Source organism: Xiphophorus couchianus, chromosome 14 (assembly GCF_001444195.1).
Source record: "Xiphophorus couchianus chromosome 14, X_couchianus-1.0, whole genome shotgun sequence".
NCBI lineage: Eukaryota > Metazoa > Chordata > Actinopteri > Cyprinodontiformes > Poeciliidae > Xiphophorus > Xiphophorus couchianus.
In genome coordinates this window covers 8,776,107-8,803,598 of record NC_040241.1, presented here as the reverse complement: position 1 = coordinate 8,803,598, position 27,492 = coordinate 8,776,107, and the positions used below count along the sequence as shown (strand labels likewise).

Here is a 27,492-nt window from a genome sequence, read left to right as displayed (position 1 = left end):
TTTATGGTTTTGGTCTTAAATTTCATTCAAGGCGGAGTTAAAAAAGTTAAACTGGATGTATAGAAACCCTGTAAAAGTGGTTAACAAAAAACTTCACTTGAGGTTGCATGAAAACCGATATGTGAGTAAACATGAGCTGTCATAAACGTCAAAGTGTGTTTTCCCTTCCACTGACTGCGAGGTCTCAAACAGTCTCTCAGCAGTTTTTCAGCCTGGTCTTAAAAAATTCACACCCAGCTGCTGTGTGAATGTTTTGCTTTGTTTTTCTTTTACCTGCTGCTTCTAGACTGCAAATTGTGTGTGTGAGAGAGAGAGAGAGCGAGCACAGGCCGTACAGTTGCATGGGCAACACCTTACGCCTCACCATGCGTCTCCCTTTCAGACCTTCACAGCTTGGTGCAACTCCCACTTGAGGAAAGCTGGAACACAGATCGAGAACATTGAGGAGGATTTCAGAAATGGCCTCAAACTCATGCTGCTGCTGGAGGTCATTTCAGGTGCGCCTCATTACAAACCAGCTCGTCCCTTGAGCCTCCCCTCATTCCTGACGTTGTATTTGGAATGGCGCCCCAACCTTCTGTCCGCATTGTTTTTACAAAACAGAAAATAATTCAAATCTGATTCAGAATTACTCCTGTATTGTTGTAAATGATCGACGTGTCTTATATAGAGTGTTTGTCTTTCAGGCGAGAGGCTGCCCAAACCCGACAAAGGAAAGATGCGTTTCCACAAGATTGCCAACGTGAACAAAGCTCTGGACTTCATCTGCAGCAAGGGGGTCAAACTGGTGTCTATTGGTGCAGAGGGTGAGGGTCCCATCTCAGGGTTATTGTTCCTGTAACCCCCCTTTGCAAACCTACTAAAAAAAAATAGGATCATTTAAACTTCATGGAAGTTGGAAGATGTTTTTTTCTTTCAATTGATTAGGGACTGCCTCAAGCTGAGAAATATGTTTTAGCGATGTCAATACTGTCTAATAGTTTGTATAGGAAAAGAGCAAGTTGCATTAGAGCATAAGTTAAAAAAAACAAAACAACCTTTAATGCATTTAGACTGAAGCGGTTACATTAGAGTCGTGGCGATGTCAACATTGACACCTGATTCAGGATTATTGACATTTAGATCTGATATTTTGGGGAGATTTACTGAGTTTGTTGCTCTGAGCTGATGATGCAGGTTTGACCCAATTCCAGTTTCTCTTTAAGAACTATAAACAAAACTGAAAACTTCATGGATTAATTTGAATGCAACTGTGTTAAGAACAATATGTTTGTTGCAAAAGGAAACAGTGATTTTTTTTCAAAAGCAGACCGATGTTTCTCTCTGTGTCGCTGAAATCTCAAAGATCTATAAAATAATCCAGTTTGTGGGACGGGTACCCATAGAAATAAAAGGCAGCGTAAACAAAAGTTTGGATATCTCTGTTGGGAGGTACATTACAGCTCTTTTTTTGTTCTGTTTGCACATTTCAGAATGTAGAAGTGCACATATCTCAGGAATATTGCTTTAGGTCCTTTCAAAATGCATAACAGACAACATGCGACATGATAAAGTTTGAAAGCTCCTAAAGATAAAAACCAAGAAAACTTTGCTGCAGTTCGTTCTGTCACTTAAAGCTTCGCCTGAATGAACAGCGAACATGTCCAGAAGAAAATACAATTTCGTTCTAGAAGTTTCTTTCACCAGTTTTGTCTTCTCTAATTGTTAACATTTCACTGATGTTAAATAAAGTCGAAAGCAGTTTTCCCCCCAGTAACAACTTCCAGACCAAACAGTGTTTTTGTTGTGGTCACTGGTCGGGGAATAAAATTGGCTTTTTAGGTTCTGATCATCGATCCAGGCTGGTCGAGCGTAAAATGGACCGATTATGGTTTCACCCGTTTTCCCGTTGCATCTCAAACACAGTGACTTTAAAGTAGCAATAATTAGCTCTGCTGATGCTAAGCTACCGCATTAAATATTCAAAACTTAATAAAGCAGCAAGGAGATATTTAGTTTAGAATAAAATAAAAATATATTTATATATTATCTGACATTTTCAGTATCAAACAGAACCAGAAAGAGTTACAAAGGAGAAGGATCTCGAAGTCTCTGTGTTTTCTTCTTTGCTCCGTTTGTGTGGACAGAAATTGTCGACGGTAATGTGAAGATGACCCTTGGTATGATCTGGACCATCATCCTGCGCTTCGCCATCCAGGACATATCTGTGGAAGGTGTGTGTGTGTGTGTGTTCACAGAAAGCATTCAATTCACAAACACACACCTGCTGTTTGAGATACATCCCACATAAACAAGGCAACATGTTGGGGGAAAAAAAACTATTCATTTTAAACAGTAACTCCTGGTTCTTAGACATTTCTGTACTTGTGTTCCTACTCTGACGGTTTGTTCTGCTTTATTTGTTAATTTCTCTCCCTCCACTATTTCAGAGACCTCCGCTAAAGAAGGTCTGCTGCTCTGGTGCCAGAGGAAGACTGCCCCCTACAGGAATGTCAATGTGCAGAACTTCCACATCAGGTTAGTCCGCACCGCCCCCCTGTGGCACAAACGGGCTACTGCACTCTTAACATCTCATCTCTTCCTCTTTATTGTGTTTTGTCGTCTTTTTTGGGGTTTTGGGACATTTTTGCACCTTTTTTTTTACGTACAGCTCTGCTCTGTCTCTATGACCTGATCTACTCTCTGGGTTGTTTTTCTTCTCTTCCTTTGTTGCTCAGCTGGAAAGATGGCCTGGCGCTGTGTGCCCTCATCCACAGACACAGACCTGACCTCATTGACTACTCCAAACTGAGAAAGGTGCTCCTTCTTTTTCTCACTCTGCCTCCATCTTTTCTTTCTTACAATCATTTCTTCCCTCTGTTCTTCTGTTCCCTGCTTCCTTCCATTCCTCTTTCCTGTCTCCTTTTGTTTCCTTCCTTCTATTTCTGTGTTGATCTTCTACGTTTTCAGCTTCATGTGTAAATGGAATATAAAATCTGACATATATGGTCTGTATTTGTGGCTGCATATGTGCTAAAAATGCTAGTAAGAACACAAAGCGCAGATGAAAAACAGAGGCGTAGGCAAACTGTGGATTTGTTGAAATTCCAATGATCAGTTATATTGCAGCACTGCTTCAGTATAATCACATATTTTGAGTTTTAACAAAGTTCATTTGTTCTCTCTCTTTTTTTTTAAACCATTTTGCATCTTTCCACATAAATCTGGATTAGAGCTTGCACCATGTTTCAATGAGAAGTGTTTTTAGCTAAACAGATACATTGATCAGATCTCGTGTAAGTTCTAGTTATTAACATTGTTTAATTAACATTTAATAACATTTAATAATTACCTTCCTTCAGGACGACCCCATCAGTAACCTGAACACGGCCTTTGAAGTGGCCGAGAAGTTCCTGGACATCCCCAAGATGCTCGACGCTGAAGGTGAGGCCGTGATGGAGAAACCGACCGAACTGAGAGCGAACATGTTTACTATGGCACTCTGGTGACGTCGGGTTAAAACATACCGTGACATTTTCCAGAAGGAAGGACTACTCCTGTAATCCTGAGCAATCGGACACAAATAACCAGAAAACGTTTAGCAGCGTTTATTAAATCAGAGGATTCCTTCTGAGAGTCAGGGAATCATGTAAACAAACTGGTATTCTTCACTTTATCCACTCAGCTCTCATTTTAGGTCAATTGGATTAGGCCGTTTTTCTGGGGGAAAAAAACATTTAAAATGAATTGAATTGGACCTAATGCAATGTTTTTCAAACAATATTGTGTTTTCTGTAAAGCTGTGTTATTTTTAATCTCTCTTTTTTTTTTTTTTTTTTTATCTCCGTCAGATATCGTGAACACACCCAAACCTGACGAGAAGGCCATCATGACCTACGTGTCCTGCTTCTATCACGCCTTCGCCGGAGCCGAACAGGTCAGATTTATTTTTTCACTTTTCACCTTGTTGCTAATAATACAACCAAAAGTATACATACTCACTTCTAGACTGAATAAAACCATTTAGGCACTAATCTGCGAAACCTCAACCGATCACACTGAAAGCGAAATCAAGTATTTTGGTGTTGCTATTGAAGTGTACATGCGTGTCGGTGCGTTTCACCTCCAGGCTGAGACGGCTGCTAACCGCATCTGCAAGGTGCTGGCTGTCAACCAGGAGAACGAGAAACTGATGGAGGAGTACGAGAAGCTGGCCAGCGAGGTGAGAAACTTCTGCAACCAACTCAGAAGAAGACTTATTTTGTTTTTTATGGTTTTTATAGAGGCTTAAATTCAGGATTAGCGCAGCTGTAGCATCAACAAGCCAAGTCAAGTCTCTGTATTTCTAGAGAACGTAGATCTTTACTTTTGCGGTGATTTCTAAAATGCTGCCAATATTTCTACATCAACATGATTTCTTTGAAAAAACACTGAGCTTAAAACAGAGCGACTTTGTTGTGATTTCTTCAGCCTTCCTGTTATCTCCTGAAGGTGTTACTCTCTTGAAGCTTAAATTATTTGATTCAAGATAACATAGTAAACATCTTACTGCTTCTAGAAGTGGAGTCTCTCCGTCAGTAGCAACATCCATACTGAAGAGTGTTACAACGAGTCAGTAGCTCTTTGGTGATATTTGTAAAAAGATTGAGGGTTTGAGTTTCGATAAAGCTAAAAATGTTCAGGTTTCAGCAGCAGAATTATTTTCATCTTCTTAATTTGTCCTTGTTATAAAAGCAAAGTCATTTTATCCTCAAAACTTTTATTTTTCCCCCTCAGTCATCTCATGTTATTTCATTTGACTTGACTGGACAAACTGGATTAGCTTTTATAAAGACAGATTAAATAAATGCAAAATTAGGTCTGCAGATAATAACAGTGTACCTCTGTGTTTCTAAATTAATTGGAAAGAGATTTTTTATTTCTAAAGTCCAACTCAGAGGTCAACTTTAACAAAGCGTTTACGGTGGAAACTAAAAGCACAAGTTCACACGCCGAGAGAAACCCAGGCAGAAGAGTCTTTACTCCTAGCAGCAATTTAATTCAATTTCCAAACCACGCACGGCAGAGATGAGAACAAAGCAGGCCTGTTACAGACATGATCCCCGTTGTGTCCAGCTGTTGGAGTGGATCCGCCGCACCATCCCCTGGCTGGAGAACCGCGTGGCGGAGCAGACCATGCGCGCCATGCAGCAGAAACTGGAGGATTTCCGCGACTACCGCCGGGTGCACAAGCCGCCGCGCGTGCAGGAGAAATGTCAGCTGGAGATCAACTTCAACACTCTGCAGACCAAGCTGAGGCTCAGCAACAGGCCCGCCTTCATGCCCTCCGAGGGCAAGATGGTGTCGGTGAGGACGACGCAACACCTTTCACTGTTTTTAAGTCCTTTTAGTTTAAATGCATACTCACTAATGCCGTAATAGTCCTTGTACGTCCACAAGAACAGAACACAGTCCACAATCTGTGATGTTACCAACATGTAATGAAAGCGTATCCCTCTCCTCCAGGACATCGCCAACGCCTGGAAAGGTCTGGAGCAGGTGGAAAAGGGCTACGAGGAGTGGCTGCTGACCGAGATCCGCCGTCTGGAGAGACTGGACCACCTGGCCGAGAAGTTCAAGCAGAAGTGTGGCATGCATGAAGCCTGGACTGCAGGTAGGAATGACAGGAACAGAAACCCTCGCCGACTCCCATACCTGCCGGCGTTGAAGACTTTGCTAACTGTTTCGTTTCAGGCAAGGAGGAGCTTCTGTCTCAGAAGGACTACGAGTCGGCTTCTCTGATGGAGATCAGAGCCTTGATGAGGAAGCACGAGGCCTTTGAGAGCGACCTGGCCGCTCACCAGGACAGAGTGGAGCAGATCGCCGCCATCGCCCAGGAGCTGAAGTAAGACGCCGCAATGTCCCAACAGGATTCTGCTGCTACCATTAGCAGAATCGTCCCATAGGAGGGACAGAGGTGTTAAGAGTCGTGAGATGTTGGGAAGGATGGAGAGGACAATCAAAGTGTGCATAAGATGAGTGGAAAGTGTAGTTATGCTTTCTAGAGAAACCTCTGAGTGTGGTGCTGCTTCTCACAACTGAATTTTTCCTTGTATTCCTGAAACAATCTCTGAACTTTTAGACAGTGTTTGAGATGTCTAACAACATGGCGGATGACAGAAGGTGTAAAAAGTCACAGTTGGGGTGCTGATGTGGAAGTTCTCCACGTATGGAGGCCTTAGTCCTCGTGGTGGTGGTCGCAGGTTTGATTCCCGCCCTGGCGACATTTGCCGCATGTCTTCCCTTCTTTCCCATCGGACTACTTTCAAATAAAGGCCACTAGAGCCAACAAAACCTTTAAAAACGTCACAGTTTGGCTTTCAAAGCTTTAGGACCATGTATAAGGTCAAGAAAAGCTAAATAAGATCAGATCCACTTATTTTCAGGAAGTGGTAAAACTGCAGTGCATGATGCTAGATTTATATTTTAAAACATGAATCAAACTATAATATCTGTAGTCAGCTAAACTTACTGATGCGATCTCATTCAGTGAGCTGGACTACCATGATGCTGCTACGGTGAACGCCCGCTGCCAGGGGATCTGTGACCAGTGGGACAACCTGGGGACCCTGACCCAGAAGAGGAGGGACTCTCTGGAGGTAAATAAATAAAAAAAACCCTAACATATAGAGGCTGCAAGTTATCTTCATATTTAGATGTTTTTGAAAACTGTTGCGTTTGTGTGAGTGCAGCGTGTGGAGAAGCTGTGGGAGACCATCGACCAGCTGTACCTGGAGTTTGCAAAGAGGGCCGCGCCCTTCAACAACTGGATGGACGGAGCCATGGAGGACCTGCAGGACATGTTCATCGTCCACAGCATTGAGGAGATCCAGGTGCTCACTTGTCCTCCGTTTCCTTTTTTCATTTGAGACATTGCTGTGCAAATGTTTTCACGTCCAACTGGACTTTTTCACATGGCGTCAAGTTAGAAGTACAAACATTAATACATTTGAAGTAGATTTTAAGTGATTGACTAACACAAAGCAGTGGATATCTTTTGAAGTGAAAGGAAAATTGGTTTTGTTTTTATTTTTTTTACTTGCATTTGTATTCAGCTTTATGTCCCCACAAACAAAATCACCATGGTGAAAAATTATGAGACTGGGGTGTTCATTCACCTGTTGGTATCTTAAAATGTCTTAAATTCATGTATTTATGTCTTAAAATTTAAGACATTAAGACATCTTAATGTCTTAAAATTTAAGACATTTTAAGAACAAACCAGGCTTGTTGCAACTGAGCTTAGTTGTTCCGTATATAAAATAAAATAATTTTTTACAAAATATGTTAATCACAGCTCTCATATTTTGTTGTGACTATTTAATATCATTTACTTTACATAGTTTATTTCCATTGCAGGACTTTTCTGCCAAGCAAACGTTTGTATTTGTTATTGTGCGTTAACATCAGTCTGCCAATGGGGCTAGCGACGGAAATGTATCCCCCTGGCTACAATCTAATGTATTTACATGTAAATGTTCAATAATAATACATATTGTCCCAGTTTAAAAAACTAACTTGAACAAGATGCAGCAAAACATCTTCATCCCCTTCTGTGACTCGAAGCTGTTGAGGCTAGCGCTAACTAGCTGCTAATATATCCTTTCTAGCTAGCTAGCTAGCTTTTTTGCATCCATTTTCTATAAAACGATCACCAGTTGACTGGATGATGATGTAGGATTTTCAAGGTTGTGCATTTCACTGAAAATCAGATAAAAAATGACAATCCAACTTCTCTAAATGAGAAATATTGATTTTTTAAAGAATGTTTGTGTAAATATTAGCCTTTTTTCTTCCCCTCTTCTTCCTGCTCTCCAGAGTCTGATCACTGCTCACGACCAGTTCAAAGCCACTCTGCCCGAGGCCGACAAGGAGCGCATGGCCACCATCAGCATCCATAACGAGATCCTGAAGATCGCCCAGACCTACGGCATCAAGCTGTCCGGAATCAACCCGTACACCAACCTGAGCCAGCCGGACATCAACACCAAGTGGGAAACTGTGAGTCGAAGCAGACGTTTCCCCAGAACCAGAGTCTCGCTCAGTAAAGAATGGGCGATTAACGTGGAGGGTAACCGCTTTAAGTCGCATTGTGCAAACAGGAAACGTGAGCCGATGCTGTATCTCCGTGCGCTGCATTTGGTCATCCAGCTAAAAATAAGGGGTGCATACCAAGCGAGGGGTCAGAAATAGTAGCTGCAAGTTTAGATTGGACTGATACAGAACGCTACAGCATGTAAAACTGTCAGGTGAAATGAGAAGAACCACACTGGACTATCTGTCAGATTTGGTGGAGGGAAACGCGCTACAGACCATCTGCGACAAGAAACGAGAAAAGATGCTTATTTTCTTTATATAAATAAAGAGTTTATTTCATCAATCATGTTCCGATTTTCATAATCACTCAATTGATTCCACATTTAGAAATGTGATTATTGGTGAAAATGATCAACATGTCTACTTTTAAATGACGTTACGTTCTAAAACTGGATTTTATTATGCAGGTGAAGCACCTTGTACCCCTCAGAGACCAAATGCTGCAGGAGGAGGTGGCAAGACAACAGGCCAACGAGAGGCTGAGGCGCCAGTTTGCTGCCCAGGCCAACATCATTGGACCCTGGATTCAAACCAAGATGGAGGTACAGCAAAAATAAACTGTGTACAGTGCAGTCAGTCCAATCTGGAAAAACATGTCTTGATGGAGAAAACCAGTTTGGATTGATTTTTATGTTCAAATTTCAATCATCCATCTGTAGATCAAAGGTGAAATTTAAGGTTTTAGGGATTTTCTCTACTATCACATGTAGAGATGTGATAGTAGTTTCACTGGTCTATGTGCAGTAGACCAGTGAAACGCCTCATTATCATGCAAACACAATAGGTGACAGCGTTCTTAGCATTCTTCACTTCCTTGACTCATCCAAACATTTTTTGGTCACTGGACGTTGTTGTCACTGTTCTCCACTCGTACAGGAGATCAGCCACGTGTCTGTGGACATCGCCGGCTCCCTGGAGGAACAGATGAACAGCCTGAAGCAGTACGAACAGAACATCATCAACTACAAGTCCAACATCGACAAGCTGGAGGGAGACCACCAGCTCAGCCAGGAGTCGCTCATCTTCGACAACAAGCACACCAACTACACCATGGAGGTCCGACGGCAACAGCCTCAACTTCGTTCACCGCCCTCTCCGTTTGGGCTTTACGTCCGTCATGCTAACGTTCTCTTCTTTTCTCTCCGTCATAGCACGTCCGTGTGGGCTGGGAGCAGCTGCTCACCACCATCGCCAGAACCATCAACGAGGTGGAGAACCAGATCCTGACCCGCGACGCCAAGGGCATCAGCCAGGAGCAGCTCAACGAGTTCAGGGCCTCCTTCAACCACTTCGACAGGGTGAGGCGGCCCACTCTGGGAACATCCTCTTCTCTTTGTGGGGCTGGATCTCAACTTTGAGTGCTGTTGAGTTGGCTCAACAGTTCTGATTTTTGTCTGCAGAAGAGAAACGGCATGATGGACCCAGACGACTTCCGTGCTTGCCTCATCTCCATGGGTTACGATCTGGTCAGTGCAACCAGTTCAACCACAGACGGACCTTTATGGCCTCCTATGCTTGTTCACTCAGATGCTAAAGCTCGTCGTTGAAGTCCTCCATGTTTTCACCGACAGGGTGAGGTTGAATTTGCCCGCATCATGACCCTGGTGGACCCGAACAACACCGGCGTGGTGACCTTCCAGGCCTTCATCGACTTCATGACCCGCGAGACAGCAGAGACCGACACTGCGGAACAGGTCATGGCTTCCTTCAAGATCCTGGCTTCAGACAAGGTAAACGACACGGAACCGGCAACGCCCTCCTGCAGGACAGGCTCACTGAGGTTACTGTATGAATATAATAGTTCACTGAGAAACTGGAGTCACACTCTTTACTAGAGATGGGGAAATGCCGCCATCTGGTGGTTTTACAAAGTCCTACATGAATTTTTGTTTAACAGTATTAAAAATGGCTTAATATCTGGGAAAGTGAAAACATTTTTATGTGTTTTGGCCTTTCATCCATAAAAAAATGTAATTTAAATTAAATTTTCCCTTGGAATTTAAAAACTGTTTTTGAATTTAAAAACTGTTCAATCTTTCTAAAAAAACTCTGCATTTGTGTTTTCATGTGTACATGGGAAAACTGGAATGTAGGACATTCCAGTTCGCAACAAATAATGCTCCAACATATCCACATACTTGCTTTGACATGATTCCCAGTCGACATTGTCTTGTATTTTCACAACTTTATATACAAAAACACATTTAAAAAGTTATTTTCTTGCACTAAGTTCAGTGTGTTACAGGAAGTTGTGGTTGTTTTGAAGCATTCTGATTGATTAACATAGGGTTTAGCATTGTGCTATACTGCCCCCTAGAGGTTTGGCATGCTTAAAACTCTGAAACTGATCATGTGTGCATATATATAATTTTAAATGACGAGTCGGAGATATTCGATCTTATAAAGACCCGACTAAGTGTGAACAAGGTCTTAGTGGTTTTCGATGGGTCTTTGTTTACCCATGGGAACAAATATCCTTGTTGTTGTCCAACTTAGTCATTTTAGAGGAATTAAGAGCCTAAAATCACAATTTAAAATGTTCTAAGTTTAATAAGTTGTGCTCTCTGACCGAGGCGGCAGTTTCTTCTTGCTTTTCTAAGTCGCGCGTTGCTTCCCTCTCCGCCCTACAGAACTACATCACAGTGGACGAGCTGCGCAGGGAGCTACCGCCCGAGCAGGCAGAATACTGCATCAGCCGCATGACCAGATACATCGGAGCCGACGCTGCCCCCGGCGCCCTGGACTACATCTCCTTCTCCAGCGCCCTCTACGGAGAGAGCGACTTATAAACCCAGCCGCTCCCGCCTCGTGTTCTCCTCCTCCTCCCCCCGCCCCCGGCTTCTATTTCTCCTATTTGGAGAAAGCAATTATAAACCCTTCCACTGTCCCTCTAAATGCTTTGTCCTCCTCATTTTGTCCCCCGCTCTTAAATCTGAACGTTTTCCCAATGAACCCCCTCCACCCCAGGAACACTCCTGAGAGAGGAGGGGAGCAGGAGACTTTGCTCAAATCTTAAACTGTGTTAGGTTTGAGTTTTATGCAGAGAGAGCCAGGTATAGCAGCGAACGTATGAAAGCAACATACGTAGATTATACCGGCCTTAACAGAGGAGTAAACGAGAGGGTTACGTTTTGAGCAAAGCCTCCCGCTCTCCTCCTCCCCATCTTATTATTCTTTTTGTAGAAGGGTAATTAAAGAAGAAAATGTGATTAAAAAAGCTGGTTGGTCCGTTGGCTTGGTTGGTTGGGCATATGTGCAGACGCATGCTTCGTTTTAAAAGTTTAGAAAAACGCCGCCTTTTGAGTCGCCGACTCTTCCTTAATCACACCGAAACCCAAACAAGCGCCTGCAGGAGTCTGTCAGCAGTCAGGGACTAAAACGTGTCAATGTGAAGTAACGACTGTGAAACCTGAACGTTGGCAGAAATTTACTTTAACCTGGAGATCTTAAGTAACTCAGGAACTTATGAAGGATGAATGAGAGCACCTAAGCAGAGGAAAAGAGCACAAAGACGGCCATGGCTTGATGGCAATTTAGGAGGAAAAACAGAAAGACGACACAGGAAACTAAAGGAGCAGAACGACTGACACGGCTCCGCTCTTCCTGCTAGAGGAAGGCGGAGGGATGTCAGCAGGGAGAGAGTCAGGAAAGTTGTGAACAGTAAGGATGGATGCTGCATGTGGGACCACAGCAGGCCCGCCGCTGAGGAGGAGACTGAGGGATTGGTCCCATTTCCACAACAAAACATCGGCCATAACAATACTAATAATCAGTGCGAGTCGACTCCTCTGTGCATGTTCAAGGTGTTTTTATCTCATCTCCTCCCCTCATTCTCAGTTATTTCTGTCCATCATTACAGATGCTTAAAAAAAAAACACCACACATTCAAACAGCTACATTTAAAAACAAAGCTGGAATAAAAAAGTATAATTATATTATTAAACAGCAGTTTGTGTGTTTTTCTTCCACGATTTCAGACTCTTCGACTCATCTAAAAATTATAATAGTAGTCTATGGCTTAGTTAAAACTATATTTAAATGACCAGCACTTACCACAGCCTCTCATTTGTCCATATAAAATAATAACAATAAAAAAGTCTAAACGATACAAAAACAGCTCCAGCTGTGTTAGTTTCTTTTTAATTCACATGTCCATTTCGCTGCTGGAGTCCCAGCAGAGATGGGAGGGAAACATCAGGCCTCTTTCCAGAGCGAAGCGACTCCAGTGCTCCTCGTCCCCCTCGTGCGTCAGATACCTGCAGCCCATCCTCAGCTCGAACTCCCTCAGGTCGCACCACAACTGGAAGTTCTGCATATTAACACAGCGAGATAAAAACCACATTATGTATCCAGATATGAGATTCAACTCTGTATTTTATTGCGTTTACTCTTATATCCATAAATAAGCTCCAGCAGTTATTGAATTAGCATCCAGAATGACAACAAAAGGAATTAGATCAGGGCTTTTCAAAGTGTGAGGTATAGACTCCCACCGGGGGGCGCCAGAGTTCTTCAATGGAGAAGAACAGATGTTTTAATAGTTTAATGTTTTCTGAACATGTCGTTGAAAATTAGAATTTCTTCTCAATCTACTTATCTGCTTAATTAAAAATAAATATACGGCATGAGGGGTTAAAAATAGGTCCAGAAAATTTAACTATGGTCATTCAGACAAGTTCATCAAACCCACATCAGAGAAAAAAATTATTTATTTTTAGTACCTAAACATGCAGAGTCTAGGCCAAGCAAAGTAAAATAAAGGAGGTATGATCATAAATCTATTTCTAGATTGAATGTTTATGGGCTGGATCTGAAGATGCTCCACTAGTTGTTAGGTAGTTGGTGCTAGCTTACGATGCTATAAGAAAAAAAAACACAGCACTTATAATCTTTAAAAGAAGAAACAGAAGTGTACAACGACCATTTTTAAGCATGAATGGAACATCAAGTATAGCCAGAACCCTTAGGAAGAAATGAAAATTGATGTTTACTGACACATCCGACCTTGAGTGGACTAGAACCGTGTTGCAAATTGACAGAAATGTCGTTTCTAATTTGATTCAGAGTATGAACGCACCTCACGCTGTTGTTGTTTGTCAAAATAAAACTATACGTCATCATCCTTCTGCTTCAGGGTTACACATTACTCTGTGTTGATCTGTCACATGAAATACCTGCAGCCAGGAATGCCCCAGAGCTTTTCCCACGGTGTACCTGCGTCTCACAGCCACCTGCAGCAGGTTGTTGATGAGGCTCACAGCTGCAGAGGAAGCAAAAGGTGGAGTCAGTGTGGTTTGACTCTAACAACACAACCCTCCTCTGACTAAACTTAACAGAGGTCTAGCAAAAACATCAGCAAACGTGTGATTAAGCTTCCAAAAACCCAGACCTTCCAGTGAGATGTTGGCCCAGGGCTGGCGGGGGTACATGAAGGCGGCGTTGGTGATCTGCTGGCGGATGTCCTCGTCCTCGTTGAAGGGGAACGTCCCGCTGAGGCTCACGTACATGATGACGCCCACGGACCACATGTCCAGGGAGCGGTTGTAGCCGCTGCTGCTGATCACCTCGGGGGCCAGGTAGGCCGGAGTGCCCACCACCGAGCGGCGGAACGACTTCTCGCCGATGATGCGCGCGAAGCCGAAGTCGCACAGCTTCACCTGAGGGAAGGGGTCGGCGGAGACCAGCAGCACGTTCTCTGGCTTCAGGTCGCAGTGGGCGACGTGTTTCAGGTGGAGGTACCGCAGCGCCTCGAGGATCTGTTACAGCAGGGGCGACGCCGATCGTGGCAGAGTGACCGAATCATCGAATCAACTCAAATACACACAAGAAAAAAGATCTAGCAAAGATGTAGAGAGAAGGTGTAGAGTTATGGCTGTACCTGTATAACCAGGAACCGAGTGATGCGTTCAGGGAGCCGGCCCTTTTCACTGGACAGAATCATCTCCAGCATGTCTCCGTGGAGCTTCTCCATGACTACGAAAACATGTCTGGACGTTTCAAACATCCCTTCCAGCACCACAACTCCATGGTGGGACAGATTCTGAGCAACAACACAACCATGACTCAATCTGAAAAGACGTTCCAGCTGTGAAGCACTGGCTGGAGAAGTGTAAACACCTGCAGAATGGCCACTTCGTTCCTCAGCTGTCTCTCCTGTTGGGTCGGGAAGCGGGTCTTGTCGATGACTTTGATGGCGACCAAACGGCCCAACTTCCTGTGAGTACCTGGAGGAGGAGACATCATTTGGTGAATGGAACTCCGTGGGTTTACTGCTGTAGACAGGTAAGAGAAAAAAAACCATCAAGATCCCACCTTTGTACACGACTCCAAACTGTCCTGAACCCAGAACTTCATCTGTAAAGATCTGATACACCGAGCTGATGTCCTGAAACACACAAACGCAGCGCTGAGCTCTGGAGTGAAGCAGGAGAAGCTCTTCATATGGCTGGTTGAACAGTCACCAGCTCAAATTAAAGGCTTTTTAAGACCTATTAAAGATTATTCTGAATAAAATTTAAGACCTTTATCACAAATTTACAATAGAAATTCAGTGGACTACAACTATGAAATTGCTGGGGTCTTTTTGTGACTCTTGGCAGCAACTTTGGGCTTCTCACACAATGGCATATGCTAGCTGCTAATGAACCACATGCTAGCTGCTAATGAACAATATGCTAGTTGCTAATGAACCATATGTTAGCTGCTAGTGAACCATATGCTAGCTGCTAGTGAACCATATGCTAGCTGCTAATAAAGCATATGCTAGCTGCCAATGAACTATATGCTAAACGCTAAAAGCTTGTTTGCTTGCTAACTAGCTGGCTAGCTATCTTGCAGGTATTGTCAGCTTGTTACCATTGTTGCCTTGAGTCGCAGGACAAGTGTTGTCTGCAGTGTCTGCACACAACTCAAGCTTTTACCTGATAGAAAAGTCCCGCAAGAAAAATCTACATAGAAAATATAAGATTAAATAGCCCTGCCACAACAAAATGTAAAGCCCATAACTGATGTATTTAAGGCCAACTTACATTTTCTTGAATGAATTTAAGACATTTTAAGGCCTTTTAGCGAAATGAGTTTAAGACTTTTTCAGGATGCGTGGACACCCTGTTGAACATTAAAATCAAATTCTTACCACACCGACTCCGTGCTGGTCTTTATCTGTAACCACAAGCATGTAAAATATGTCAATACCTTTACGGTCTTCCAGGACGCAGAGCTAAAACACAGTCGTTGACTCACCTTGGTGCTCCTCGCCTGGTCCTCTGCTGCTCTGCACGGGCATCAGAGCCTGACAGATGGCGCTCTCCCACGCCGCGCCGTCTTCACCGGCTTGCACACAGAACACCAGCGAGGCCGTCACCAGCTCAAAGGAGTGCAGGTCGGTGCCCGGCAAGGAGGGCATGGCGAGGTGGGCGGGGCCTCGCACCTGCAGCACCTCTGACAGAGGGATCTCCTGCAACAGGGGAGGACCTTAAGTTTCCACTAAGGCGCTGAAGGAGATTTGGAAAAACGTTGTCATGTTGTAAATTCTACCTTGTAGTACTTGGTGCTGCTCTCATTCTGGTACAAAGTAATGGTTTTCCAGTCCAGGATCCAGTAATGACGTTTCCTCTGAGGGCAAGAAAAAAAAGGGGCAAATTTTTCCCTAATTTGTCCAAGAATATTCCAAGAATTTACTCAAAGACGACACAAAAACCAAAATAAAGAGCATAAAAACAGAGTGGGGACAGATCTGTCTCCGTCTCTCTGTGCTGCAGTGTCACTGAAGTTACAGGACAAGAATACGATTGATTTTATTTGCAAAACAGAGATACCCAAAGTATCATTTTATCTGCTTGTGTGAGTGTAAACGGGCAGCAAAGACTAAAATAGACTGTTATGGACAGAAATCATTAGCTGGAGGAAACTTTACAATGTTATTCCAGAGCAACATAGTAGATTATTTTTGGATGGGACCTAATTTCCGCGTCTACGCCTCATTTTTCAATCCAACAGGGATGCTATCAGCTGGCAGCGATGCTGAGCAGCCGTTTCTCACCAGTGTGTCTGTGTTGGTGTGGTGCAGCAGCCAGCCCTCCCTCAGGACTCCTGCCGCTCTCCTCTTAGTGTGATGCGCCGACTGGACGAGCCTCATCAAGGGGATGTTGCTGCTGAAACAGGGGCTGGAGGAGGACAGCAGGGTCAGGAGGAAAGAAGAAAATAAAAACTAAAACAATCAAGCGCCACACTTTCTACATACGTTTTCATAAAAAAGTTCCAGTTAATTCACTATTAACATAGGGGAAGTGTTGCTGCTGTGGATTGGTTCTGAATAGAAAACACGGGGAAAGGAAAAGAAGGAAGGACAGAATAGAAGGAAAGCAAGCAAGAGACAAAGGAAGGAAGTAAAGACGGGAGAGTTGAATGAAGAAAGGAGGAAAGAACGTAAGAACAAAGAAACAAGATAATGCGAACATTTCTCCAAACTCTTGCTTTGGAAGAAAATACTTCCACCCAGCATAACAAACCAATAAAGACTCGTGGCACAAAGAAACTGACTACATGCATGTGGTTATGTGGGTGATGCGATATCTGACATCATCAGGACACAGCAGCGATGACATCATCTTCTCTCTAACCTCATTGGCTCTCTCAGCAACTCCACCTCCACCATCTCCGGCAGCGAGTCTCCGTCGGAGGACATCTCGTCCTCTGAGGTGTCTAGTGTTGAGCTGACGAGCTCCGACTCGGCGTCCTCTGAATCCTGTGGGAAGCTGTGAGCGGCCGCCGAGGAGTCTGGGAAGGCGACGCCATCTTTGTTACTTTACAGTCTTTGTTACAGTTGAGATCAAACTAGAGAAATTTAGGATCTTCGGCTCATTTCACATCAGTTAAATTTCTAAAAATGTTAGCGATTCAGTGGGGTAAGGATTCTCAGACAGTTTTAGTAGAGGTGTGCAATACCGGACATTTTGGCATCGCTCCGATACCAAGTATCGCCAATACCGATACCGATACATATTATTCACATTTAATAAATCCTCAAACTTCTGACTTTTCTGCATTTTTGTGATTGATTGTCTTTGAGTAGGACAGAATTTAAATAGTTTATAGGTGTCAACAAAATACTACTAATAAAAATATATTTACATATAAACAAATCAGTGTCTATTGTTTTCTAAATAAAAATGTGCAACAATAATAATTTTAGAGCAAATCAAAGCACAATCCTTTTTATATTACAGTTGAGAAACTACAATATGAAAAAAATATGAGGGAATCTGAAACTGAAGTATTGATCTTATGGTGCTAGTATCGATCTGATACTGATACTGACTTGGTATCGATATTATTGATATTTTGCACGATATCACCTCTAGTTTACAGTTCAATACATAAATGGGTAATTTTATCCTGCGAAGTAAGCTAATTTAAAGGAGCTACAAAACATGATTAATTGTTGTCAGACATAAATGAGGTAGAAAGTAAAATTTTTAAAAAGTGAGGTGTGTGTCTCACCGTCCCCGTTGACGGCCCTCCTCTCTCCCGGACAGTCTCTGGGGACTAAAGGCTCGCATCGCCGGTGGCAGTTGAACCTGCAGTCTGACGAGACAAAGGCAGAGGAGCCGCAGCCTCAAACCTCAGAGGAACGACGCAGGAAACTTCAGCCGCTCTCAGTTTTCCTGATTAAAATTCATGACTTTGGCGATATTAGACTCAGACATGTTCATGCATTCGAGTGAATTAGTTATGAGCCATCTGCTGCATCAAACGCGACAGGACGAGCGTTTGTGCATCTGCCTCACTGGAGCTCACTGGGAATCCAAACAGGACTCGTCAGAATCAGTCTGGACTGGAGCAGAGCGACGAAAACCAGCCACAAAGGAGAATAATGTACCGATCAACAGGGGCGGGTATAAGGAGGAGGGCGAGGGGAGGCAACTGCCCCACCTACAGTAAAATCATACTTATTAAAGCTAACCTTTGTTTTGTCCACAAGCCTCTCGGATCCTTCAAATTAAATATTAATTTACCAACAAAAACAAACAAAATTGTTCTCAGGTTAAAGTAACAATACAAATGTTACTTCAACATATTTTTACTCAAGTAAAAGTAAAAAAGTGTGCGTCCAAGAATTACTCAAACGTGAGAAAGTAAATGTTAGAAAGAGCAATGAGTAACTGTTCAATCATAACTTGTTTTTATATTCAGAAATTATGTCACTGTACTGAACAAAAGTAGAAGGTTAAGTGCAAATTCTGGCATTTTAAAGGCCAACATTTGAAAAATGCTACCTAAAATTTGTACCTAAAACTTCTTTGTTTTCTTCCCAACAACTAGTGGTACAACAAAAAAAGTCCTTTAGAGTTTTGTGGGCTTTAGGTTGTCTCCATTCACAACTGGGACTTCACTCCCTTGATCCAAAAACTCAAAAGTTTTTGGATCCACCACTACTGAACAAGAAAGTGAAAACTTGAGGAAAAAGAAGTTCATCTCAACAGGGCCGATCAGACATTTACCTTTCCTCATGATTTATTTAAACAGCACTGAGTTAAAAACATTGTACTGAGTTCATACGGTTTGTTTTTATTTCTCCCTTCTCCTTTGTCAAAACTGTTGTTGCTACAAGAAATATGTGTACCTTGCAATGCCTGCTCAAATATGTCTGTTACTTCATGTCGGAGATAAAACCGAAACAATTCAATATTTTTTTATTGTTGAACTTTTTCTTAGCTGTTCAGAGAGCCTTCCTCCTCTTGTCCCCTGTACCTGAGCACTGCAGTCCCTGCCTGAAGAGCCCTTTGAGCAGCCGGTGGCAGTACTGGCACACTGTGGGTTTGGTGTAGCTGTGGATGTGGAAGGTGTGGGGGACCTGAGGCCTGCTCTTGTCCCCGAGCCAGACGGGCGGCTCGTTCCACGACGGCGGCCTGGACAACGGCTTGGACAAGCTGATCTACAGGGGGAAGTTTAACACGGATTAAATGAGTCGAGACGCTACAGGAGGGGGAAAAAAAACAACAAAAAAGAAAAGAGGCAGGTACTGATGTTACCTCCTCCAGGCTGCCTCCGGCCTGACTGGACAGAGAGTGCGTGCGAGGCCTCCGAGGCGGGAACAGGGAGAAGCTGGTGCTGACCTGCCGCCGGATTCGACTGCAGTCGTTGGGCAGCAGGAAGGCGCAGCGTTTGTGGAAGTCTAAACCGCATCCTGAAGAGACAGGAAACCGTTCTTTACGACCTTTTTCACGCTTTGTCACAACTTACTGGGCCATACCAGCACAAAGCAGCTTATAACGGCCACATGGACGGAAGAATTACATTATTTTCAGTTTTTCTTTTCCTATTCGGCTCAGTTTACTCTGCAAGCTGTTCTTCAGACAAATAGAAGCTTCAAAGAGACTCAAAAGATTTGATCCTGACGTGGAGGACAGTCCCTCCAGGAAGCTGCAATCGCAGCTATTAATGCAAATTCATCGTTCGTAATTTTTACGCGACTTGCAATTTTCACCCAACATGGCAAGTTTTCCTCAAATCCGACCAATCACCTTAAAGTTTTCTGTATTTCATTCTTTTCTGACCAATCACTGCAACTGTGCTGGATTTTGACCAATCCCTTTAGCCTCATTATAATTTAGCTCATTTTCGTTTTGGGCCAAATCAAGCTCTTAAAGGGTCGGTTGTGCCAGAATGTATTGATAAAACCCGTTCACGCCCTGTTAAAATATCAATGAATTCTTAAAATTAATTAATATTACTGAACATCTTTTTAGTCCCTCTATAATTTTGTGATTCTTTTTGTAATTTCTTTGCAAGTGTTAGTGGTACTAATTTGGAAATATTTGTTATATTTGCACTTATTTATGACGGCAAATGCCGTTATTACTCGCTGTAAAGATCTGACATCAAATAAGGCCGAGGAAGCTTTTTAGTGCAAGTAAGAACGTTTTTGACAATTTTTGAGAAAAATCTGGAATAAACACTTGATGTAATGATTTCTTGATTTTGCGTGAATTCCCACAATATTTCTCAAGGAACTGGAGGGACTGATTGATATAATTTGGCAGCAAACATATAAACATATAAACACCATCTATAAATTTAATACCACAACAAAAAAAATAATATTTATGACACTTAAATCCAATTTGCATAATAATTTGGAACACGGTGTAGTGTTTAGTCTAGAACCTAGAGGGCCACATAAAATACGGGCCTCAAGTTTGACACATGTGCTGTAAACAGTTCATGTTAACTTGAAGGACAGATTAAATGTTTTTTTGCACTGTCAGGATTTTATTTGTATTAAAGGTGTCATTTCAAGAAGGTCCTAAAAAAGTGTTTTTGTCCCTCTAAATATTGCTAAATATTAGTTTTTTTAAAATCATGGTTACGTGACACGATTTCAACTTTTTTGTAAGATCATGTTATGCCAAAAAGAAAACTGTATTTCTGCAACTCTGACCGCAACAATCGCAAAAAAACAAAAAGCAAACAAACAAAAAAAACATTGCAACATCCGTTAGCGACGGCATTATGAATAATTTACTTTGAAGTTTGTGGTTTTAACACGACAACGTGCACAACTTGTCGCGCTACTGCTAAAGCGCAGCAGCTGCTTTAAAGTGAGCGACGACGGTTTTACCTTCACATCTTAGTCCCTGTCGCACGAGGCCCCACAGCATCTCCCCACAGTGGTGACAGAAGGTGGGGGTCCGGTACGACTGGACCACCAGGGAGTGTGGACGCATCCTCATCTCGGCCACAGAGGCTGATCCTGGAAGAAGAACAATAATAATAATAATCATAAGACACAAGAAATAAATCAGACATCCATTTTAAAAGGAAAAATTCTTGTGTTACCCATAAAGCATAAGACAGAAAGAAAATAATTTTTGTTTTCTGTCATCAGCTTCTAACAAACAAAACTCTTTAATCCAGAGGAGCTTCACAGGGTGTGCGTCTCCGTTATCTTTATGGATTAGTTATTTTGTGCTGACCAGAGAATCAGAGGCCTGGCGGCGCTTGATTGTGGGATTTAGTAGCTTTGTGAAGCATAAATATATGACGGACAGAAACACGGAGGAGTCGGCGGCTCTCAGACAAGCCGCTGAACGCTACGAGGGAAGAAGCAGCGGGAACGCAGATTCATCACGAATTCAAACATCGGTTTCACGGTCCTATCCGCAGCCGTTTATAAATGAGACTCTGGTGAAAAAGTTTCCCACTTCCAGTGCGACAGAAACAAATCTGTTCCAGAGAGGGAAAAAAAACAACAATTCGATTGAAAAAACATGATTAAAAATGGCTCCTTTAGATCGACTTTCGATCTTCAGTTATTTTGAGTTCAAGCCGTCAAAGGAGGATCTTCCTGATGTTTCCTTATTTGGATTCGTGGTTTGCAGTGGCATGCAAAGACAATTTGGGGGCCAGAAGCTCAGGTGGTGGGGGGGAAAGGCACCTTGTGCTGTAAATAAACAGTTCATGTTAGGACCGATGTGAAATGTTTGTGTTTGCCTTAGTAGTGTGAGATACATGTTTTAAATCAACAGCTGTATGTAGTCTGATGCAGATGATCAATTATGTTAAATTCTCTACATTCTCTAGATTCTTAAAACAATCTGATTGGTAAGAACAGAACAGAATATTTTGATTCTCTCAGGCAGAAAGACAAAAATATGAGGCACGCAAAAAGACAGGCCGCAAAAAGGATTTTAGAAGGGCACTTTTTTGTTCAGAGGAAAATGTTTTAATTGAATGTAATCAAAATAACTATATATTAACTTCTAAAATTAAACACTTACTTTAAATTGTTGCCAGTAAGTCGACTAATACCATGCTAATCACGGCAGAATTAAAAATTATAAATACATTTTCAAAGAGCTGCTGCATGGACTAAAGTTTATATCTGCAGAAAGTTAGCCAAGGTCTGTATATGAAAAGATTTTTACTCCCCAACAGATTCCTTTTGTTTTTCGTAACTCTTAAAAATAACATTTTAAAAGTGCAAGCTAATAAAATACAAAATCCATTTTTAACTGAGGACGATGAAACCAAAATTGAACCTTAAACCTGATTCTTGTTTGCTAAAAGTATGAGGCTGAGAATCAGCAGAAGAGCGCTGTAACCCAGAGTGAAACACGGAAGTGTCAGCATCGTGATGTGGGGTCATTGTTTTCAAACAGAACTGGGATTCTTGACTAGTTAGGTGAAGTTATGATCCAAACGCCAGTCAAGCTTGTCCTGAAAGCCTCCTGCTAGAACGCTGCAGATGAAAAAAAATCTTTTTTTTTTTTAGCTGAAATTTGAGTCTCAATTCCTCCAAACAAGGCTGTTGAATTTTTGTCACCTTTGTCAGGTCATACTTTTATAACGTGTATCATTCTAAGACACATAAATGTGTCAGACACACAAATGTGAGACACATAAACGCTCAGATAAACGGTGCCGTCAGAAACACAACGACCGCCTCTTCCTCTAAGCAATCGAATCTGAACGACCCGACGTCTGACCTGCGACGACGATCTCGATCAGGTCTCCGTCCTGCAGCTCGTCCTCGTCCGTCAGCCGCTGCAGCAGCTGCTCCGAGGCGGGTTGGTGTCTGAACAACAGGATCTTCTCACCAGAGCCCACCACGCTGCAGTCTGGAGCCTGCACACACACACACACACACACACACACACACACGCCCACACACACACACTCTGCAGTTTCACACCGATTCAGCCACTAAACTGTAAACTAAATGTAGAAACACTGATTTTCCTGCAAAATGTGACGTTTTCTCTCTGATCAGTTACATTAAAAAAAATAGACACAGAGAGCAACAACTGAGAAGTTATGAATGAAGAGCCACTAAAGAACTGATCAAAGCTGCAGAAGGAAGATCAATCATTTACTTTTATATTAGTTTAGACTGAAAAATGTACCTGAGCTGACAAATGTGGATGCTAGAATGTAAACACGCTAAATTAATTCATATTTTTTAAAACTGGATATTAAATTCACAATAGCACCAAAAGTGCTTGCTAATATTTGAAGTTGGTCCATCAACCCCAAAAAACGAAGCATCCACTTTCACCAAAATGATCTAAAAAAGTTAGAAAACATTTTAAACAAAAAGACAAACTGAAATGCAGATCTACTGGAAAGAAAAAATTCACCCTTTACATAGAGTTCTTCACAAAGATAATCCAAGTAAATAAAAGGATAGTTTTAAAAAAAAATAGTTATGTTTTCTATTAAAGCAAGAAAGCAATCCAAAGCAACATGGGATATGTAAAAAAAAAGAAAGAAAAAACTTCAGGAGAACCTGTCTGATAACACAAAGTAGGCCAAAAATGCTTGAAAAGCAGCACATCATGTCCAGATCAGAAGAAATTCAAGAGAAACTGCAACACAAATTATTATCAGTCTCAAGAGAAAACAGGGAAAACACCAGAATAATGATCCTGAATCCAATGGAGGTGATACGGGGCGACCTAGAACCGGCCGTTTACATCTACAGCCCTTCCAACGGGGCAGATATAAAACAACACTGCAAGGAAGAGAATTCATCCGCAGCGACAAAAACAGACTTTAATCACAGCCAACGGCGGTTTTGACTCTTATTGTCTTTAGTTTTCACAGCAGAGTAAGTCTAACGCATTATTGATGTACAAACAGGAAACTAATCTTTCAAGTTACTAGTTGACTGACTAAACTTTCTAAAATGCCAGTTTTCACTCTGCAAACCAGGGAGGTTAATCATGCAAAAACAAAAAAAGATAAAACATGTTCAGCTTTGCAGCTTTTCAGCAAAACATGACATTTACTCCTCCTTTCCTGCACACGCTGCTGACCCGATGCCCGGAAACGTGAGTTTATTTGTGTGTGAAAGAGGCACACAACCAGCCAGAAGTGTGCGCGTGTGTGTGTGTGTAGGGGTGGGTGTGTGTGTGTGTGTGCTAGAGGGGAAAGGCTGTGGTTGGAAAGTTTTCTGCACTCTCACAGACCACACAGACTCTGAAGCAGCATGAAAGACCAGAAACAGACCAACACCTGCAGCAGCTCACAACCTGAGCCGCAGCGCCGTAAACAGAAAAGCTTCGGAGGAGAACGCCGGACGATGTTTGGATTTAGAGTCGAGAGACGGAGGGAGACGCAAACCAGACCGACGCAAGAGCAGCAGCAGCAGCTCAGGAGTAGAAGCTGCTGCTGCCGCCGCCTCTTTAAATGAGCGGGGTCGGTAGACGCAGCGTCAAAAAGCGACGGCTCGTTTTGCAGTAGCCTACACATTTTTCCTTCGTGCATGCAGGAGCTGACCTTTTAGAGTCCACTTCCTGTCTGCTCTCACTCTCAGAACAACAACCGGGTGGAGCTCAGTTCTTTTGATTCATAAAATGTTTAAATCTCGACTAAAATCCCCAGAATGTCCAGCAAACGTAAGTCTCAAATGATCCACTAGTTTAAAGACATTTTTCAGCGACAGTCCCCGCCTCGCTTGACCGGTAGATGTTTGCCTCCGGTCACCTTTCTCTCTATGACCTCGGCCGCCAGTCGGCGGGCGTGGCGGTAGCTCAGGTTGCCGGGCGGGACCCGAACCATCTCCCTGAACAGCCCCAGCTGGAACTGGACCAGAGCCGGCGCGGTGGGACTGAAGGGAGGCTCCGCAGACATGGATGCACAATCTGTGGTGGGGGAAAAAAAAAACAACAAAAAAACGCAGAAGAATGAGCAAATTTTATACAAATTATCAGGAAAACGATCAAACTGAAAAGTCAAATTATGTCTAGTTAAACAAGAGAAACTCACAGATTAAACTGTTTCTATCATTTTTACGATCACGGCTTTGACTGCGACCCAAAATTCAGTTTCTCAGAAATTTTGATTACATCAGAACAACAAAAAAATAAAAAATTTAAATTAAATAAATTAGTAAAACATGAACTGTTGTGTTCTGCCCAGTGTTGCAACCCACAAAAACGTGTTGAAAACTGCTGACTTGGCAGTCACCTCCACATAGAGTGTAAACCACAAGAGGGTTAACGTGTTGAAGAAGCTCGCAGATCACACAGATGGCAGTGCCATATCCATACACGACAACGGAAAGTTCAGTGGAAGGATAACATGTGGTTGGGGAAGGAAAGGGTGCAAAGGCAGCAGGGATGACTGCGGTCTTGAGAGGACTGTGAAGGAGAAAGACTTCTGAAGAGTGTGCCACAAAAGCCCACCAGAAATACGTCCAGTAAATCGCCACCTGACCACCTCGTTTAATGACCTGAAAATTAAAACACTGAGGGACGTTGAAGCCTTTCAGAATCACCAGATCCAACAACGTACCCGCAACCAAATATTCAGCGCCAATCCTGCGCAGTGCGTTTTCAGATCAAAAACTAGCGTTTCTGTTTCAGATTTCCTCTTGCTCTGGTCTTCTGTACTAATGCCGTTTTCCATCCACTCAACTTTCCATTAAAATATCTGTGTGCAGCAGTCAGCTTGTTTAGCAGGCTTTCTCCTGTAGGAGGGACCACCACACAGTCAGCAGGCCTCTCCATGACTGACATAACACCAGCAAAACATTTTGTTGATTTAAATTACATTTTTAATGCTCTTATTTGATTTTCTTTTATTCAGACTGTAGTTTCTGTGGTGAACAGCTGTTAATAACAACAATAATAATAATAATAATATAGTAATAACAGCTATTATTATTATTATTATTATTAACGCTGGTGGAACTACATCTGTGTGTAATATATCTTTAATATTTCTAATTTGTTGTTTTTACATTTAATTAGCGAAAGCAATTCAGTTCTCAATGATGTTTTAGTCTTATTGAGAATTGCTCTGTTGGTGTAGCACAGAGTCAGGAGCTCACAGATCTTCTTTGAGATCAGAATATCTACAATTAGAGTCGCAGATACGATCGCAAACAGAAGGTGACATTTTAAGCATCTCTCTTCCTTTAGAAGACTTAGAAGACTTCTGCTTTGCGTTGCAATAAATGAAAGTAGCCTGGCAGGTTATGAAATGCAAGAAGTGTCAGACTTCTTTCTCTTTTTGATTCTTCAAATCAAATTGAAAATAGTAAAATATGAACAAGAACCTCGGGGCAGTGGTCCTTACTTTCTGATCCTGCTTCATTCATGCTCCAGCGTTTTGTCGTCTCGACGACGCAGCCGATCAGTCAGTCCATCATCGCGCCGCCGACTCCTCTGCGAGACGCGCTAGTGGGTCTGGTTTCCTCTCTGCGGGGCTCGCCTGTCGGTGAGACAGGAAGTAACGCGGAGACACTCCCCCCCGCTGCGAAGGCTGCTTCAGCGCCGCGTTGGTTAACGCCCTCAGACCGAGCTGCAGGAATTACGACTCAAAACAAGACGCTTTGAAAACGCTTTCACGCACAGGGAGCGAGTTTCTGGACAGGAAGGAAAGGAAGACAGGGATGGCTTTTTTTTTTTTCTTGCTTTTTTTTAAAGTGGAACTTGTCGTCTTTATTGAGCCTTTCGATAAAACACGTTTTACAGGAGCATCTCGACGCTTCCACCACAAAAGCATCTTTCAATAAACAGCAGATTGATATTTAAAAACCGTTGCGGCTTCTTCTTTTTTTCCCCCCTCTCTCCTGATAGCAAAATATTCTACTCATTTCTGTGAACGTTTTCTGATCCGGGTCTCTGCAGAATAAAATGTGATTAATGCAGTGAAGAGCAGCCTGGTACGCGGGAGAAAACCGGTAGCTAACGATGATTTGTACACGGCTACAAGGTGTCGTGGTGGTGTCGACGTAATACACTGTGAACACACACATGTACATATATATATATATGTGTAAAGGTCAAACATTGTACATTATTTGCTGCTAACATATAAAGCACTTTGCTTTTCTGTTCAAAACCTTTTCTTTTTCTTTTAAAATCACTTTCTGAATTCCTGCAAAAGTCCCAACATTCAGAAGCTGATAGGATAAGTCAGAAATACAAATGTTATCCCACTTCATGTACATTCTGCTTTGGTGGATTGTTTTGTCTTTTTTTTTTTTTTTTGTTCCAGTTTAGCACAGCAATCCAGTGAAAGTCATGAAAAGCAACATTCAGATAACCAGTAGTGTGTACTTTCAAAATAAAAGCTCACAGTAGCAACATTAAAAAAAAGAAAGAAAAAAAAAAACAGTCTAAGGTAAATTCACAGATGATGGCTCATTGACTGTCGGACACATAAGGGTGGAAAACATACCACTTAGGGTTGCTTGGTGCAAAATTATACATAAATCATTTTTAAAACGGTGACATTTTGTTTCCATCCCTGATAAAGATGCTAAAAAACCTTCAAATTCATTTCTTTTACTGCAGCAGTGTAATCTCACACAAACAGAAATAACCAGTAGAAGAAATTATAGCAAAATGAGGAACTACTTTACAT

At 42.4% G+C, this 27,492-nt stretch overlaps 2 protein-coding genes across 3 annotated transcripts in view; one reads left to right on the top strand and one right to left on the bottom strand.

Moving 5' to 3' along the window:
• actn3b (actinin alpha 3b) overlaps positions 1–12,058 on the top strand; it is a 32,811-nt gene extending 20,753 nt beyond the window's left edge. Inside the window, exons 2-21 of the mRNA XM_028038182.1 lie at positions 383–497; positions 687–806; positions 2,127–2,213; positions 2,430–2,517; positions 2,718–2,796; positions 3,342–3,423; positions 3,831–3,916; positions 4,109–4,201; positions 5,095–5,325; positions 5,485–5,632; positions 5,713–5,863; positions 6,509–6,617; positions 6,711–6,851; positions 7,837–8,019; positions 8,523–8,657; positions 8,992–9,171; positions 9,267–9,413; positions 9,516–9,581; positions 9,687–9,845; positions 10,746–12,058. Coding sequence (XP_027893983.1) covers positions 383–497; positions 687–806; positions 2,127–2,213; positions 2,430–2,517; positions 2,718–2,796; positions 3,342–3,423; positions 3,831–3,916; positions 4,109–4,201; positions 5,095–5,325; positions 5,485–5,632; positions 5,713–5,863; positions 6,509–6,617; positions 6,711–6,851; positions 7,837–8,019; positions 8,523–8,657; positions 8,992–9,171; positions 9,267–9,413; positions 9,516–9,581; positions 9,687–9,845; positions 10,746–10,904 — 2,559 coding nt within the window. The 3' untranslated portion in view covers positions 10,905–12,058. The remainder of the gene's footprint in view (positions 1–382; positions 498–686; positions 807–2,126; positions 2,214–2,429; positions 2,518–2,717; positions 2,797–3,341; positions 3,424–3,830; positions 3,917–4,108; positions 4,202–5,094; positions 5,326–5,484; positions 5,633–5,712; positions 5,864–6,508; positions 6,618–6,710; positions 6,852–7,836; positions 8,020–8,522; positions 8,658–8,991; positions 9,172–9,266; positions 9,414–9,515; positions 9,582–9,686; positions 9,846–10,745) is intronic.
• Positions 11,907–26,392, bottom strand: prkd4 (protein kinase D4). Of its 2 annotated transcripts, none has more exons than XM_028038184.1 (16): positions 26,180–26,392; positions 24,604–24,761; positions 22,605–22,743; positions 20,738–20,869; positions 19,149–19,303; positions 18,868–19,051; positions 17,617–17,700; positions 16,737–16,893; positions 16,157–16,280; positions 15,652–15,729; positions 15,358–15,571; positions 15,251–15,276; positions 13,994–14,500; positions 13,505–13,871; positions 13,290–13,375; positions 11,907–12,424 (listed from the first exon to the last, which is right to left on the bottom strand). In XM_028038184.1, exons 2-16 carry the CDS (start codon positions 24,748–24,750, stop codon positions 12,260–12,262), a joined length of 2,565 nt encoding a protein of 854 aa, XP_027893985.1. In that variant the 5' UTR covers positions 24,751–24,761; positions 26,180–26,392; the 3' UTR covers positions 11,907–12,259. The 2 variants fall into 2 exon arrangements, with proteins under 2 accessions (XP_027893985.1, XP_027893984.1); XM_028038183.1 differs by having other exon boundaries at positions 26,200–26,392.
• Between the last annotated feature and the right edge of the window lie 1,100 nt (positions 26,393–27,492).

Bases quoted from the DNA above. Each gene is read 5' to 3' on its own strand.
- prkd4 (XM_028038183.1), bottom strand. From the start codon at position 26,221: ATGAATGAAGCAGGATCAGAAA. The intron at 20,870-22,604 runs GTCAGACGTCGG...TTCTTCTTCCAG, and splicing joins GATCGAGATCGTCGTCGCAG to GATCAGCCTCTGTGGCCGAG. The intron at 14,501-15,250 runs GTAAGAATTTGA...TGTGTGTTTCAG, and splicing joins ACCAGCACGGAGTCGGTGTG to GACATCAGCTCGGTGTATCA.